Raw genomic sequence first — 12,180 nt, 5'->3', positions numbered from 1 at the left:
AGCGAGAAAAAAGAAAGCATACATTACGAGGTGGGGTTCCAGCAGCTTCGTCGAGCTTGACCTGCAGATCGGGACTGCGCATATCGTGGATGATCGAGCATTTCTCATGTGGTATCATTCTGAGTTAGAGAACTAGAAACCCTCCGTGGACTCTGTCTTGCATGAAGATCCGAAAGCCTCGACTCAATATGGACTATGCGAAGAAACATAAAGCGCCCGAAAGTCATCGCTGGAGACCCGAGCTCAAGCCAACATGTAGACAGGAAATAGATACAGGATATACTTTTGATTTCATTAAAAATCCCTACTACGAGACGGAGTTAAGCGCGCCAAAGACCTGCTATTTGCGCACAAACCCCGAGGAACCGCCAGCCGTTCTTCTCATCCCGTTGACCTTGGCCGTACTGCGAGCTGCACCCAACCAGGCTTGTCTCGCGTTCTGGCTGCTCTTCGAGGACTTGGGGGGAAGTGCAGTCTTCGACTTCTTCCGTGATACATCTCCATCCAACACACGGATCGTGACGTCGCCCATCTGCAAATCCTTCGGGGCCTTCTCCTTCTTGTCCAGGAACCTCATCTTGGTTGGCTTGGGCCGCACAATCTCCATTTCTTCGGCGGGAGGAGTCGGTGGGCGAGCGTCGGGGGCGGCATTCAGGATATCGTCCGGGAGGAGAGCGGGGAGCGCAGACCTCCGGGCACTTTCTGTCGTGGTACCCTGAAGGGTCTCGGTGCTTTCTGATAGCTGATCCTCGGCCTCTCGTTTCTTGTTGGCCGACTTCGCCTGGAGCTTGCGCAGATCGTCGAGTTGTTTTCTCTTGTCTCGTTTCAATTGCTCCTCTCTGTGCCCATAGTTAGTAATGAGTTTCAAGTGCCATCAAAACACATGAAAGAAGAATACAAACATTTGCTTAGCCCTCTCCTGTCTCTTCGCCTCCATCCGAATCTTGGACAGTTGCGCGGAGTTATCAACAGCCTCAGGAGCCTCGTCATCACTGCTATCCTCCTCCTCATCCGCATCCACGCCCTGCGGCGTCTCCACAATTTCCTCCTCCATCTCAGGCACTTCCGGCTCTTCGCTATCGAATCGGAAATGCTTCTTTTTGGCGGCCGGGGGAGCAGCAGCAGCAACTGGCGTCCCCTCCTGAACCTCACTATCACTATCTTCCTCCACCATTTTCGCCTTCTTATTGCTAGTAGTCGTCGTCGTCGTCGTCGTCGTGGTAGCCATCTTGTCGTCCTCTGATTCTTGCACGTCCTCTAGACTGCTGCTGCCCCGCTTTCGCCGTTTGCTGTTTTTCTGCGTCTTGGAAGAGGTGGTGTTTGGCTCGGATTTGCGCTTTCCGTTGATCGTCGTTTTTTCAATCGAGCTTGCCCCAACTTCAGGCTCCGCGGACTGCTCGGCGGTGAATTTCCGCCGTCTAGTGGCTGTGACCATCTTCTTCGGCGTAATAACGGCGGCGCTAGTAACGCTGTCCGAGGCGAAATTTTTGGGAAGTGTGCTTTTTCCGTTGGAGTCCGTCGATCGATTGAATAGCCCCTTTGCTGCGGTCATAAACTGCGCAAACATTTAAAGGTTGAGATAAAGAAAAAAAAATTCCCCCGGATCTGCTCTCCCAGTTGTTTTGCATGGAGAAATGTTATTGCGTGTTGCGCAAACCCTCTTTTCCGGAGCGTAAAAAGAAGCATTCGAAAATTGTAGCGGCGAATTGGTTTATCCGGCGGCGAGAGGTGGATCGAGAACGTAAATGTGGGTCCCCGCTTCTTGTATACTGTACGGGCGAGTATATCAACGAGTATAAGCAAGGTTAATTACAACAGGAACTACACATGGATTAAAATAGTTTACAGTTGTTTCGATATGTCAAATTCAATTGAAGCTGATATAGTATCCACTTTTCGGGTATCCTGGACAACTGTAAACCTTGCAATGCATGAGCTGTGAAACTCGTAAGACAATTCCACAGGACAAGCACACCATCGAGAACGCCAAACCATGCTGTGTATGTGTATAGTATCAGTAGTATGTGCATCAGAAACTCCCCTCCAAACTCCCTCAGACCATGAGAACCCAAACAAGCCACTCTCGCAATGTGAACCACAAGACAACGCAGCTGGGCAAATCTTCACCGAGCACCCACCATCTGCTTCCGCTCCAACAGCTCCTCCTTCGCAGCCAGAAAGTCATCCTCGCCGATCTCACTCGCCTCATCCCAGAACCGGCCATGCTCGTCGCCATCATCCCCGCTGACCGTCCACATACTCTCCCGCAGCCGCTTGTTGCGCTCGCGGTCCTCCTCAATGCGCTGCTCGATCTGCCGCTTGTCCACCCTCCCGCGCGAGCCCCGCGGCGTCGCACCCTTGGCCCGCGCCGCCCCTGCCGCCCCTGCCGCATCTCCACCCTTGGCGCCTTCTTCCTCCTCCCCCTCCAGATCCAAATGGGCCGGGTGCGTCTCGCGCTCCTTTAGGAAGGCATCGATCTCCGCCACCGTCGCCGCGGGGAGGATCTCCTTGGTCTGCAGCCCGTTCAAGACGCGGCGGACGTGCTTGACGTTCGCGGCCCCGGAGCCGTCGGGCGGCGCGACGGCGTCGACAATCCGGATGATGTCGCGCTGGATCATGCGGACGTAGGGCGCGTGATCTTCCCGCGTGGCCATCTCGCAGAAATGCTCGACGAAGTACATGATGTTTGCTCGGTTGTTCATGTTGTTCTAGATATTTGCGAAAAGAGTCAGGATTTGTGTGCAGACAGAGCAGAGGGAAGAGTGAGGCGCGGGGGGCAAGGGCTGACGTACTCGCTCTAATTGTTCGAGAATGCACGAGTGAAGATCCTCATCCATGTCGCGATACTTGAGCGCATAGTGCGCGGCTTTCTGGGAGGAGGTGACCGAGGCATTCAGGTGTTGCAGCTGCGCCGTGAAGCGCATCCGCACTTCAAAGGGATCGACCATCATGGTTGCGGATGGGTGGAGGCCCAGATACCTCTGGCCGGGGTGGTGGTTATGGGAATTGAAGATGGAAGAAAGGGAGTTTGTTGCTCGGGCTGGCTCGTGTATGGAGCATGTAAATTCAAGCTTGGCTGCCAGATTAAATGAAGACGCGCGTGGTGACGATGTTCGACATCTGCCGCTTGCCACCGCCCCGTCATTGCTGCCCTTATTCACACCGCTTTTGGGTCCTACTGAACTATATATATCACCCGTTTCTGGAGTTTAACAGGTGGCTGACAAGTGACTGGAGGATCGATCTGGCTGTGAAGATACAGAAATTTCCGAATAAACCAAGTACTTAGTAGTATTGAGAGATATAGTGCATCTGGGGTATAAAGTTTTGAGCCTTAGAGGTAAAGCATGTTCACTGGAGTCAGTGAATGCCTCAAGCCGCAGGAGAGGCAGAGGACCACACCAATCATGAAAAAGTCTAAGATTACAGCAACATGTGCAGAGAAGTATTCAAAAGATAGATAGATACTTAAGCCCAGCTCCCTCCATAAAGCGAAGTCACATATCATGTAGATCATTGCGCCCGGTGTTTTCCTGCATCATTTTACAGAGATTGCCGTCGCTCAATGGAGCTGGCAAGACTTGTGCCGTCATCATCACCCAGTAAGCCAACTTCCTCCGCGGCACTTGGCTGAGTGAAGGTTCGCTCAAGTAGGGTTTCGTCCTTGTGGGAGCTTGACCCGCTGACTATCGACCAAACATCCTTCTTGGTGAGCAGGCCCTGCAGGACACCCCTGTCGGCAAATAGAACGTACCGCAGACCGAGTCGTTGGAACATTCGTAGAACAATGAGAAAGGTGGTGTTGCTGTTGAGCGTGATCGGCGTTTGGTCCATCCATGGCCTCAGATCCAGGGTCTCGCTTGGGTCTGCAAATGGTTGGTGCGTAAAGAACACCTGCGCCGTGCTGGATAATTCAGTATCGGAAGGTGACGCTGCGTACTTCAGCGCGTAGGAAAGCTCGTTGCGTGAGATGTAGCCCAGAAGAACAGGATTCGACATGTCTGTAACAACCGGATATCCACGGTAGGACGTGGTCAGGAGAAGATTGCGGAGGGTGTCGATCGTATGCCCAACGGCAGTGATGACTGTCAGGTCATCAATGGACGTCATTACTTTTTGCGCAGACACATCGGGTGGAGCGGTGTCATCGCGATGATCAAGGAACGGATATTCCTTGAGTTGGATCCACGACTCGTAGATACCACGCTTCCCGAAGATATCACCACACCATTTGGACAGCATGACTGCAATCATGATGGGAATGACGTAGGTTAGAGCACCTGTGAGTTCGAACATGATGACCACAATCGACACGGTCATTCTGGTGGCGCCGCCAAGGGCTGAAGCTGCTCCAATGATAGCATATATCCCTGGAGTCACGCATTGTACATCCGGCTCGCAACTGCCAAACAGGAAGAATTTAGGGAAAGCTTGCTGCCACATCCGAAAGACGATGCCGAGAGCCCGGCCATAGAGAGCGCCAATGGCAATTGAGGGAAGGATTATGCCAGCAGGGATGTCCAACCCAAAGGTAATCGATGCGAGGAAAAAGCCAAGAATGGCAGCTCCCAGCAGAAGAGCAACCGTACTAGCCGATACCGCACCGACCTTACAGAAGCCGAACGGATCTTCAGTCCCGGTGCTACATTCCGCAAATAGAGAATGCACGAGCTCCGAGTTCTGAGCTTTCATGAAAAGATTTGGAAAGTTGATCAATGAGCTCAGAAGAGCTACAGCTGATACCTCCAGAATTGGTCGGGGGACACTTAGGGAACGCCGCCAATTGGCAACCTTCATGTTCAGTCGGATGAAAAAGGCTCCATAAAGACCTCCGACGATACCAAGTATGACGAATGGGATAATTTCGAAGCGGTGCCACCCATGCGTGTACTTGACCTGGTAGAGAACTATATTGCCGGTGCGGAATGGGTCGAGCGCATGCAAGGTCACAGAGGCAACCATGGCACATACGAAGCTCTGCCACATAGTCTTGTCGGGAAAGTAATAGCTTAGTTGCTATCCAGTCAAAGTTAGCCCGGCTCCTCACCAGAGAATTGTTAACCCACCTCCAAGCTAAATAGAACACCTCCGATGGGCGCTCCGAAGGCCACAGAAATACCGGCCGCGGCGGCAGCAGAAAGGACCTCTCGTTTCCTCGCTACACGATTAGCATATATTGACTAATGGTCTTATGATGTAAGTACCTTCGTTGCGATTGAGACTATGAAATGGCTTCATTATCAAACTCGCACAGCAACACGCGACATGGACAAGAGGTCCCTCTTTGCCAAGCCACATACCAGATGCGACAGCCAAGCACTGCTCTAAATCAGCAAGGGTTCTAGATCATAGGTTCAACATATACCTACCAAGCCTAAAGATTTGATAGCAAGAGTCCAAGGCCCCATGAAGTGTCTAATGACAAAACCGCCAAGAACGGTCTTGATCTCGGGGATACCACTGTGCTTAGCATATATGGCGTATGTCCTGACTAGGACACATGCGCAGACGGCGAAGAACATCTGTGAATTGCGTTAGCATCTCACCGCAACGTCTAGCAACAAGGGTCAGTACAGAGAAGAGAATATAAAAAACATATTCAACGGCATAGCCGCCACCACGTGAAGTAACCCCTAGGGCCTTTCTCCAAGGCGTCCAATCCAAACAATTATTAATGTCTAGCCAGCAAGCCACGTTAGTATCATTGGTCTGAGCGTCTACCGAATAGAACCGACTCACCATCATGCCCCCAGCAGCAGAAGCTCCGATTCAAATAGAACCTACCTCCTCCTGCCCCGTTCCTACAATAGCCAGTTTTGAGATCGGCTAGCCAGTCACTTGAGACATCGATGCAGGCGGCGATGATGCCAACCAGAATTCCCGTCGCGATCAACACAATCCAAACATTGCTTGCATCTAGTATTTTGCGCGTATATCCAACAATTCCCTGTCCATTTGCGTAGAGTAGTCGTTTTCTTTGTCGCTCTTTTGTGTATTCAAAAATCCAATCGATCGCCGTAAGGTCGTCATATCCTACCCGTCTACCTGGTCCCTCCACATACCAATCCAGAAAGCCGGAATCCTTGTGATTCACATTTCCGTTGCTGTTCGAAACGTCGCGCGACGATAGTGAGTGGCCGTTCGGAAGCTGTCTGTCGCGATTCGGAGAGCCGAAGCCCGTGTCTCCTGTCGATTCGCCAGGAAAAAGGCGCGAGAGGCTGAACCTGGATCGCTGTTTCTGTTTTCGTTTGAAGGATATTCTACATGGTCATGATATTAGCTCAAAGGAGCGGAGCAGATAGTTCCCAGGACTTACGGTTCGCGTAAGCCTCCGCTTAAAGAAGCACGGGAGCTCTGTAGGTAGGTGTCGCTATTCGGCGGTTCGCTCTGAGGGCTTGGATCATCGCTATACGATTGCGAAGGAGATGCCTGAGCCTCTATAACTGACCCAGCATGTGGTAAAGACATTGCGATGCATAAAGTAGAAAGATTGTAGCTGCGATCTCAGTTCGCATTGCAACGAGCCATGCTGTAAGGTTGGCGATTTCCCCTGCGATATCCGTGCTCCGATTAGTTCCCGATAAGTGTTTCTATTGTCGGACTTCTGATCTCACCTCCGTGGCTGGGGCGAGGGCGGTGAGAGTCGTCAGAGTGGGGCCAAGGCGGAAATCCCGCGGCAGAAAATGATCGCGAGAAAAAAAAAGTGCTGCAATCCGACGAAGTTTATATCCTCCTCCTCCCTAATTGAATCCCATAACCAGAGTTCCTTTGGCGGTAGGGCTCAGCATGGACGCTAGACCTGCCTACGAGGGGACTCTTGACGAGTCCCGCCTATTTGCGAAGCTTCCGAATGAGATTGCGGAACTCATTCACACAGCTTCTGGGACCCAATACCTGAATGCGCTTGCGGTTGGCGCATTGAGGCCCGGATGTACAGAAGGCTTCTTTTGCCTGTACGAACCGATCTTTGTGGACTTGGCAGCGCGGTGGCTCTTATCCGACTCTCAGCTAGATCAAATCGATATCCTTTCCGCATTCTCTCGAGTACTACCGTTCGCGCCAAACCTCCGACCTTTTGCAAGCCAATATGCCATTGCTCGGGCTGGACCTCTATCAGCTTTGGCTGCGTGTGATGAGCAAACCCTTTCACAAATAAACGATGCCACCATCCGGAGCCTCTTGTTAGCGATCTTCAGGCTTCTTTCCTACGACCCTGAAGTCTTCTCAAAGGCTGTATCGCCCTCTCAGCTTCAATCGCTATTCCAACACCGCGACCGATCCGTTAGATACCTCTCCATACGATGCTTCGCCCTATACATGCGAGCAGCGGATGCTGCTCTGGAGGAATTAACCAAAACTCATTTTGCAGACGATATCGTCGAGGGCGAATGGGAGGGGACAACAATCGACTACCGGTGTCTTGGCTTGTGGGAAGAACGTCGGTGGAACACATTGGAGAAGCAGGTTCAGCTCGCGAGGTCGAACCGGTCTACTCCCGATACTCTTTCACAGATTGAGAAACTTCGAGAATATTTCACTTCTAGAACCGCCGAAATCTGCGGAGTGTTGGTCCCACGACAAAATAATACTTCTTCTCAACCGTCCTCGATTGTGAAAACGCCGACCGCCGTTGAAAACCTGCGGAAAATCGCGACAGCACTAATATCCGCTAGGCCTATGTTGCTGGTTGGTTTACCAAACTCGGGGAAAACGACATTGATCAACGATGTCGCCGCAACCATGGGCCAGGCGGAGACGATGGTCACGCTACACTTGAATGAACAGACCGATGCAAAGAGTCTTTTGGGAATGTATTCGACCTCACCAGCTACAGGCTCTTTCGCCTGGCAACCCGGTGTTTTGACCAAGGCGGCAAGGGAAGGCCGTTGGATCCTGATCGAAGATTTAGATCGCGCGCCTTCCGAAGTCATTGGCCTTATTCTTCCTATCATCGAGCGGGGAGAGTTGACCATAGCTAGCAGGAAGGAAAGAATCAAATGCGCAGAAGGCTTCAAGATCATTGCGACCATGAAGTCTTCATACAACATTGCAGGTGAAGAAATTGCCCCGAGCACCAACATCCTAGGAAGCAGGTTGTGGCAACGTGTGCAGATCGACTCTCTCGCGATCGACGAAATTCGAGAAGTCATCACGCAGAAATATCCTCTTCTAGAATCTCGGGTCGCCACTATCATGGACGTCTACCAGAGACTTTGTGCCTCTTTCCACGGAAGCCTGGCTATCAAGAGTTCTCAGGGACGAACTCCTGGTCTTCGTGATCTGATCAAGCTCTGTAGCCGAATGCACAGGCGGCTTCAGCGCTTGGGGGCGAAGACCGGCTACGAAGCGACGCCAGAGGGTGCCGAGGATGAAATATTCCTTGACGTCGTGGATGTGTTCTTGAAATATATCCCCGAAAAGACCCTGGCGGATTCCCTTTCCTTGGTTGTTGCTGAAGCCCTGCAAATTTCACCGCAGCGGGCACGCTTCTGTATGCACGAGAGAACGCCTACTTATTCTGACCAAGGCAATAGCCTCACGCTTGGAAGAGAAACATGTCGCAAGATAAAAGTCCCGGCCGGATCCCTTTCGAAAGCTGCTACCTCCTCGTCTCGCTTTGCGTCAACGAGAGCTGCTTTGGGATTGATGGAGCAAGTTGCCGCTTCTGTGCAGATGGCCGAGCCTGTCCTTCTAGTTGGAGAGACGGGTATTGGCAAAACCACTGTCATTCAACAGCTTGCTACGCTGATGCGACAGAAGCTCACAGTGGTCAACTTGTCCCAGCAGAGTGAAAGCACTGATTTGCTTGGTGGCTTCAAGCCAGTCAACATTCGCACAATGGCCGTACCGATGCATGATGAGTTTGTCTCTCTCTTTGAATTGACATTCTCGGCAAAAAAGAACCAAAAGTTCCTTCATTCCGTCGCCAAGAGTGTCACTGCAGGGAACTGGGCTCGCCTAGTACACCTTTGGCATGAAGCAGTCCGATTGGCTGATGGAGTATTCAAGTCAGATCAGGGCTCTCAAGGTGCCGAGGAACAACCCGCGAAGAAGAGAAAGTTGGATTCACCTAAATATCAACTCTTGCGGCAGAGATGGGACAGATTCGCAGCGCAGCTCAATGATTTCGAGTCGCAGGTATCTCAAGGAGATGCAAAGTTTGCCTTTGCCTTCGTTCAAGGAAAGATTGTCCGAGCGCTGCGTAACGGGGAGTGGGTTCTTCTTGATGAGGTCAACCTTGCTTCACCAGATACTCTCGAGAACATCGCCAGTCTTCTCCACCATGGTAGCGAAGGTTCACCATCCGTCTTGCTCTCCGAAGCGGGTGATGTGGAGCGCGTCTTTGGTCACCCTGATTTCCGTATCTTTGGTGCCATGAATCCGGCGACTGATGCAGGCAAAAAGGACCTACCCCCTGGTCTGCGATCAAGGTTCACGGAATTCTATGTGCAATCACCTGATAGCGATCTGGACGACCTGCTCTCTCTGATTCAGAAGTACCTTGGCGATTTGGCGTTGACTGATGCGAGGGCAGTCCCGGATCTTGGACAGCTCTACATGGAAGCTAAGAAGCTTAATACGGAGAACAAGCTCACTGATGGTGCTGGACAGCGTCCACACTTCAGCATCAGAACACTCGTCAGAGCGCTTGTCTACGTAGCCGATCATGCACATATCTACGGCCTGCGTCGAGCAATCTACGAGGGATTCTCTATGAGTTTCCTTACCGTTCTCAGTCAAGAGTCGGAGCGTTTGTTAGCACCTTTGCTCGAGAAGCACATCTTCAGCAACGTCAAGAATTCCAGAGCACTCCTGGGCCAGACACCCAAACCACCAAACGACGGAAATGACTACGTGCAATTCAAGCATTATTGGATGCGTCGGGGTCATCTGCAACCCGAAGAACAACCGCACTATATCATCACACCATTCATCGAGAAGAACCTGAAGAATTTGGTCCGAGCAAGCTCCACGCGCCGCTTCCCCGTTTTGCTGCAGGGTCCGACGTCTGCTGGTAAGACTAGTATGATTGAGTTCCTTGCCAAGGTCTCCGGGAACCAGTTCGTACGCATCAACAATCACGAGCATACTGATCTTCAAGAGTATTTGGGAACTTACGTCTCCAGCGACGATGGCACCCTCCGCTACCAAGAAGGTGTTTTGGTAGAGGCTCTGAGAAACGGTTACTGGATAGTTCTTGATGAATTGAACCTGGCACCTTCTGACGTTCTCGAAGCATTGAATCGTCTGTTGGATGATAACCGTGAGCTCTTCATCCCAGAAACTCAAGAAGTGGTGCGTCCGCATCCCAACTTCATGTTGTTCGCCACACAGAATCCCGCCGGTCTCTACGGTGGCCGAAAGGTGTTGTCTCGTGCCTTCCGGAACAGATTCTTGGAGCTTCATTTCGACGACATCCCTGAAAGCGAACTGGAATATATCTTGAAGGAGCGCTCGCAGATTGCTCCTTCGTTCTGTACTCGGATAGTGTCGGTTTACCGCAAACTCTCCTTATTGCGCCAGGCCAATCGACTATTCGAACAGAAAAACAGTTTTGCAACCTTGCGAGATCTTTTTAGATGGGCGCTTCGTCGTGCTGATGATCGCGATCAATTGGCGATCAATGGTTTCATGCTGCTGGCAGAGCGAGTGCGCAATCCTCAAGAGAGGGCTGCAGTCAAGAGCGTGATCGAGGAAGTCATGAGAGTCCGGATTGACGAGGATGTCATCTATGGCGCCTCGGAGATGGAGAAGCGTGCTCCTAATCTTGCACAGCTAGCTCCAGGAATTGTGTGGACCAAGGCGATGCGCCGACTGTTCGTTCTTGTCTCCACCGCTCTTGAGAACAACGAGCCTATTCTGCTTGTAGGTGAGACTGGATGTGGTAAGACTCAGCTATGCCAAGCAGTTGCCGAGATTTGCAGAAAACAACTGTATATTATCAACGCACATGTGAATTTGGAAACGGGTGATCTTATTGGTGCTCAAAGACCCGTCAGGAATAGGGCATCAATCGAAAGCCAGCTACTCAGCGACCTACGAACTATTTTCTCGCAGGATGATCAGTCAGCGTCTGTCGATGATCTGAAACCTGCTTATGGTGCTCTCAGCGCAGAGCAACTGCAAGCGCTGGACCCTGACTTGAGACTTCGAGTCGAAAAGAACTTCGCTCGGTTGAACGCCTTGTTTGAATGGTCTGATGGAAGTTTGATCACGGCTATGAAAACGGGCCAGTTCTTCCTTCTCGATGAGATTTCACTCGCCGACGATTCCGTTTTGGAGAGGTTAAACAGTGTTCTGGAGCCTCATCGCTCCATTCTTCTTGCCGAAAAGGGCCCGATTGACTCCATGGTAGTTGCTAACGAGGGCTTCCAGTTTCTGTCTACCATGAATCCTGGAGGTGACTATGGAAAGCGCGAGCTTTCTGCCGCTCTTCGCAACCGTATGACGGAAATATGGGCTCCCCAGCTTTCTGAAGACGAGGACATTCTGCCGATTCTTCGGATGAAGCTTCAGCTAGAATCGGTGCATGTGCCTAAGGCGATGCTGCAGTTCGCCAAGTGGTTCAAAACGACATTTCAAAACTCCACGACATCTTCGCTTTCCATCCGTGATCTCCTTGGCTGGGTCGAGTTCGTCAACAGGTGTCAGAGCTCTGATCCCATGTTCGCGGTGGTGCAGGGTGCCGCAATGGTGTTTGTCGACACCTTGGGCGCTAATCCTGCAGCAATCCTCGCGACAGCTTTGAATGACCTTGAAGGCAATCGTCGGTTGTGTCTAGACAAGCTGCAAGAGCTTTTCGATGTTGATGCCTCCAACATTTACTTGCAAAAGTCAACTATTGACACGGATGGCACCTCCCTTCGTGTTGGACCTTTCGATCTTCCCATCAATGAACAAGGAAGACCTGACCCCGAATTCATTATGGATGCTCCCACTACCATCGGCAACTCAGTGAGAATTGCCCGAGGATTGCAGCTTCCAAAGCCTATCCTTCTGGAGGGCAGCCCGGGTGTTGGAAAGACGACGCTAGTGACTGCGCTTGCTAAAGCTCTCGGAAAGCCACTCACTCGAATCAATCTTTCTGAGCAAACGGATCTGACGGACCTTTTTGGTTCTGATGTCCCAGTGGAAGGAGGCGATGTTGGGCAGTTCGCTTGGCGTGATGCACCATTCCTG

At 51.5% G+C, this 12,180-nt stretch overlaps 3 protein-coding genes across 3 annotated transcripts; all 3 read right to left on the bottom strand.

Moving 5' to 3' along the window:
• Positions 1-287: 287 nt before the first annotated feature.
• On the bottom strand, positions 288-1,367 carry ASPACDRAFT_77758 (uncharacterized protein). Its single transcript, XM_020205036.1, has 2 exons — positions 903-1,367; positions 288-839 (listed from the first exon to the last, which is right to left on the bottom strand). The coding sequence occupies exons 1-2, from the start codon at positions 1,052-1,054 to the stop codon at positions 341-343; spliced, it is 651 nt and encodes a 216-aa protein (XP_020057215.1). The 5' UTR covers positions 1,055-1,367; the 3' UTR covers positions 288-340.
• A 487-nt stretch (positions 1,368-1,854) lies between these two features.
• On the bottom strand, positions 1,855-3,143 carry ASPACDRAFT_117427 (CTD kinase subunit gamma). Its single transcript, XM_020196058.1, has 2 exons — positions 2,793-3,143; positions 1,855-2,708 (listed from the first exon to the last, which is right to left on the bottom strand). The coding sequence occupies exons 1-2, from the start codon at positions 2,946-2,948 to the stop codon at positions 2,124-2,126; spliced, it is 741 nt and encodes a 246-aa protein (XP_020057214.1). The 5' UTR covers positions 2,949-3,143; the 3' UTR covers positions 1,855-2,123.
• Positions 3,144-3,329: 186 nt separating this feature from the next.
• On the bottom strand, positions 3,330-6,562 carry ASPACDRAFT_77756 (chloride channel protein). The gene is made up of 7 exons (XM_020205035.1): positions 6,317-6,562; positions 5,740-6,260; positions 5,575-5,678; positions 5,370-5,522; positions 5,205-5,319; positions 5,067-5,158; positions 3,330-5,016 (listed from the first exon to the last, which is right to left on the bottom strand). The coding sequence occupies exons 1-7, from the start codon at positions 6,466-6,468 to the stop codon at positions 3,544-3,546; spliced, it is 2,610 nt and encodes an 869-aa protein (XP_020057213.1). The 5' UTR covers positions 6,469-6,562; the 3' UTR covers positions 3,330-3,543.
• Between the last annotated feature and the right edge of the window lie 5,618 nt (positions 6,563-12,180).

The sequence above is a fragment of the Aspergillus aculeatus genome (genome assembly GCF_001890905.1).
Source record: "Aspergillus aculeatus ATCC 16872 unplaced genomic scaffold ASPACscaffold_6, whole genome shotgun sequence".
NCBI lineage: Eukaryota > Fungi > Ascomycota > Eurotiomycetes > Eurotiales > Aspergillaceae > Aspergillus > Aspergillus aculeatus.
Note: the sequence above shows the minus strand (reverse complement) of the source record. Positions and strands in the feature narration are given on the sequence as shown.

Excerpts from the sequence above, each read along its gene's own strand:
- ASPACDRAFT_77756 (XM_020205035.1), bottom strand. The coding sequence starts at position 6,468 with ATGTCTTTACCACATGCTGGGTCAGTTATAGAGGCTCAGGCATCTCCT. Across the intron at positions 5,159-5,204 it reads TAGTCTCAATCGCAACGAAG|CGAGGAAACGAGAGGTCCTT; the intron begins GTACTTACATCA and ends CTAATCGTGTAG. Across the intron at positions 5,017-5,066 it reads GTGTTCTATTTAGCTTGGAG|CAACTAAGCTATTACTTTCC; the intron begins GTGGGTTAACAA and ends TTGACTGGATAG.
- ASPACDRAFT_117427 (XM_020196058.1), bottom strand. The coding sequence starts at position 2,948 with ATGGTCGATCCCTTTGAAGTGCGGATGCGCTTCACGGCGCAGCTGCAA. Across the intron at positions 2,709-2,792 it reads TTCTCGAACAATTAGAGCGA|AACAACATGAACAACCGAGC; the intron begins GTACGTCAGCCC and ends GCAAATATCTAG.
- ASPACDRAFT_77758 (XM_020205036.1), bottom strand. The coding sequence starts at position 1,054 with ATGGAGGAGGAAATTGTGGAGACGCCGCAGGGCGTGGATGCGGATGAG. Across the intron at positions 840-902 it reads CAGGAGAGGGCTAAGCAAAT|AGAGGAGCAATTGAAACGAG; the intron begins GTTTGTATTCTT and ends CTATGGGCACAG.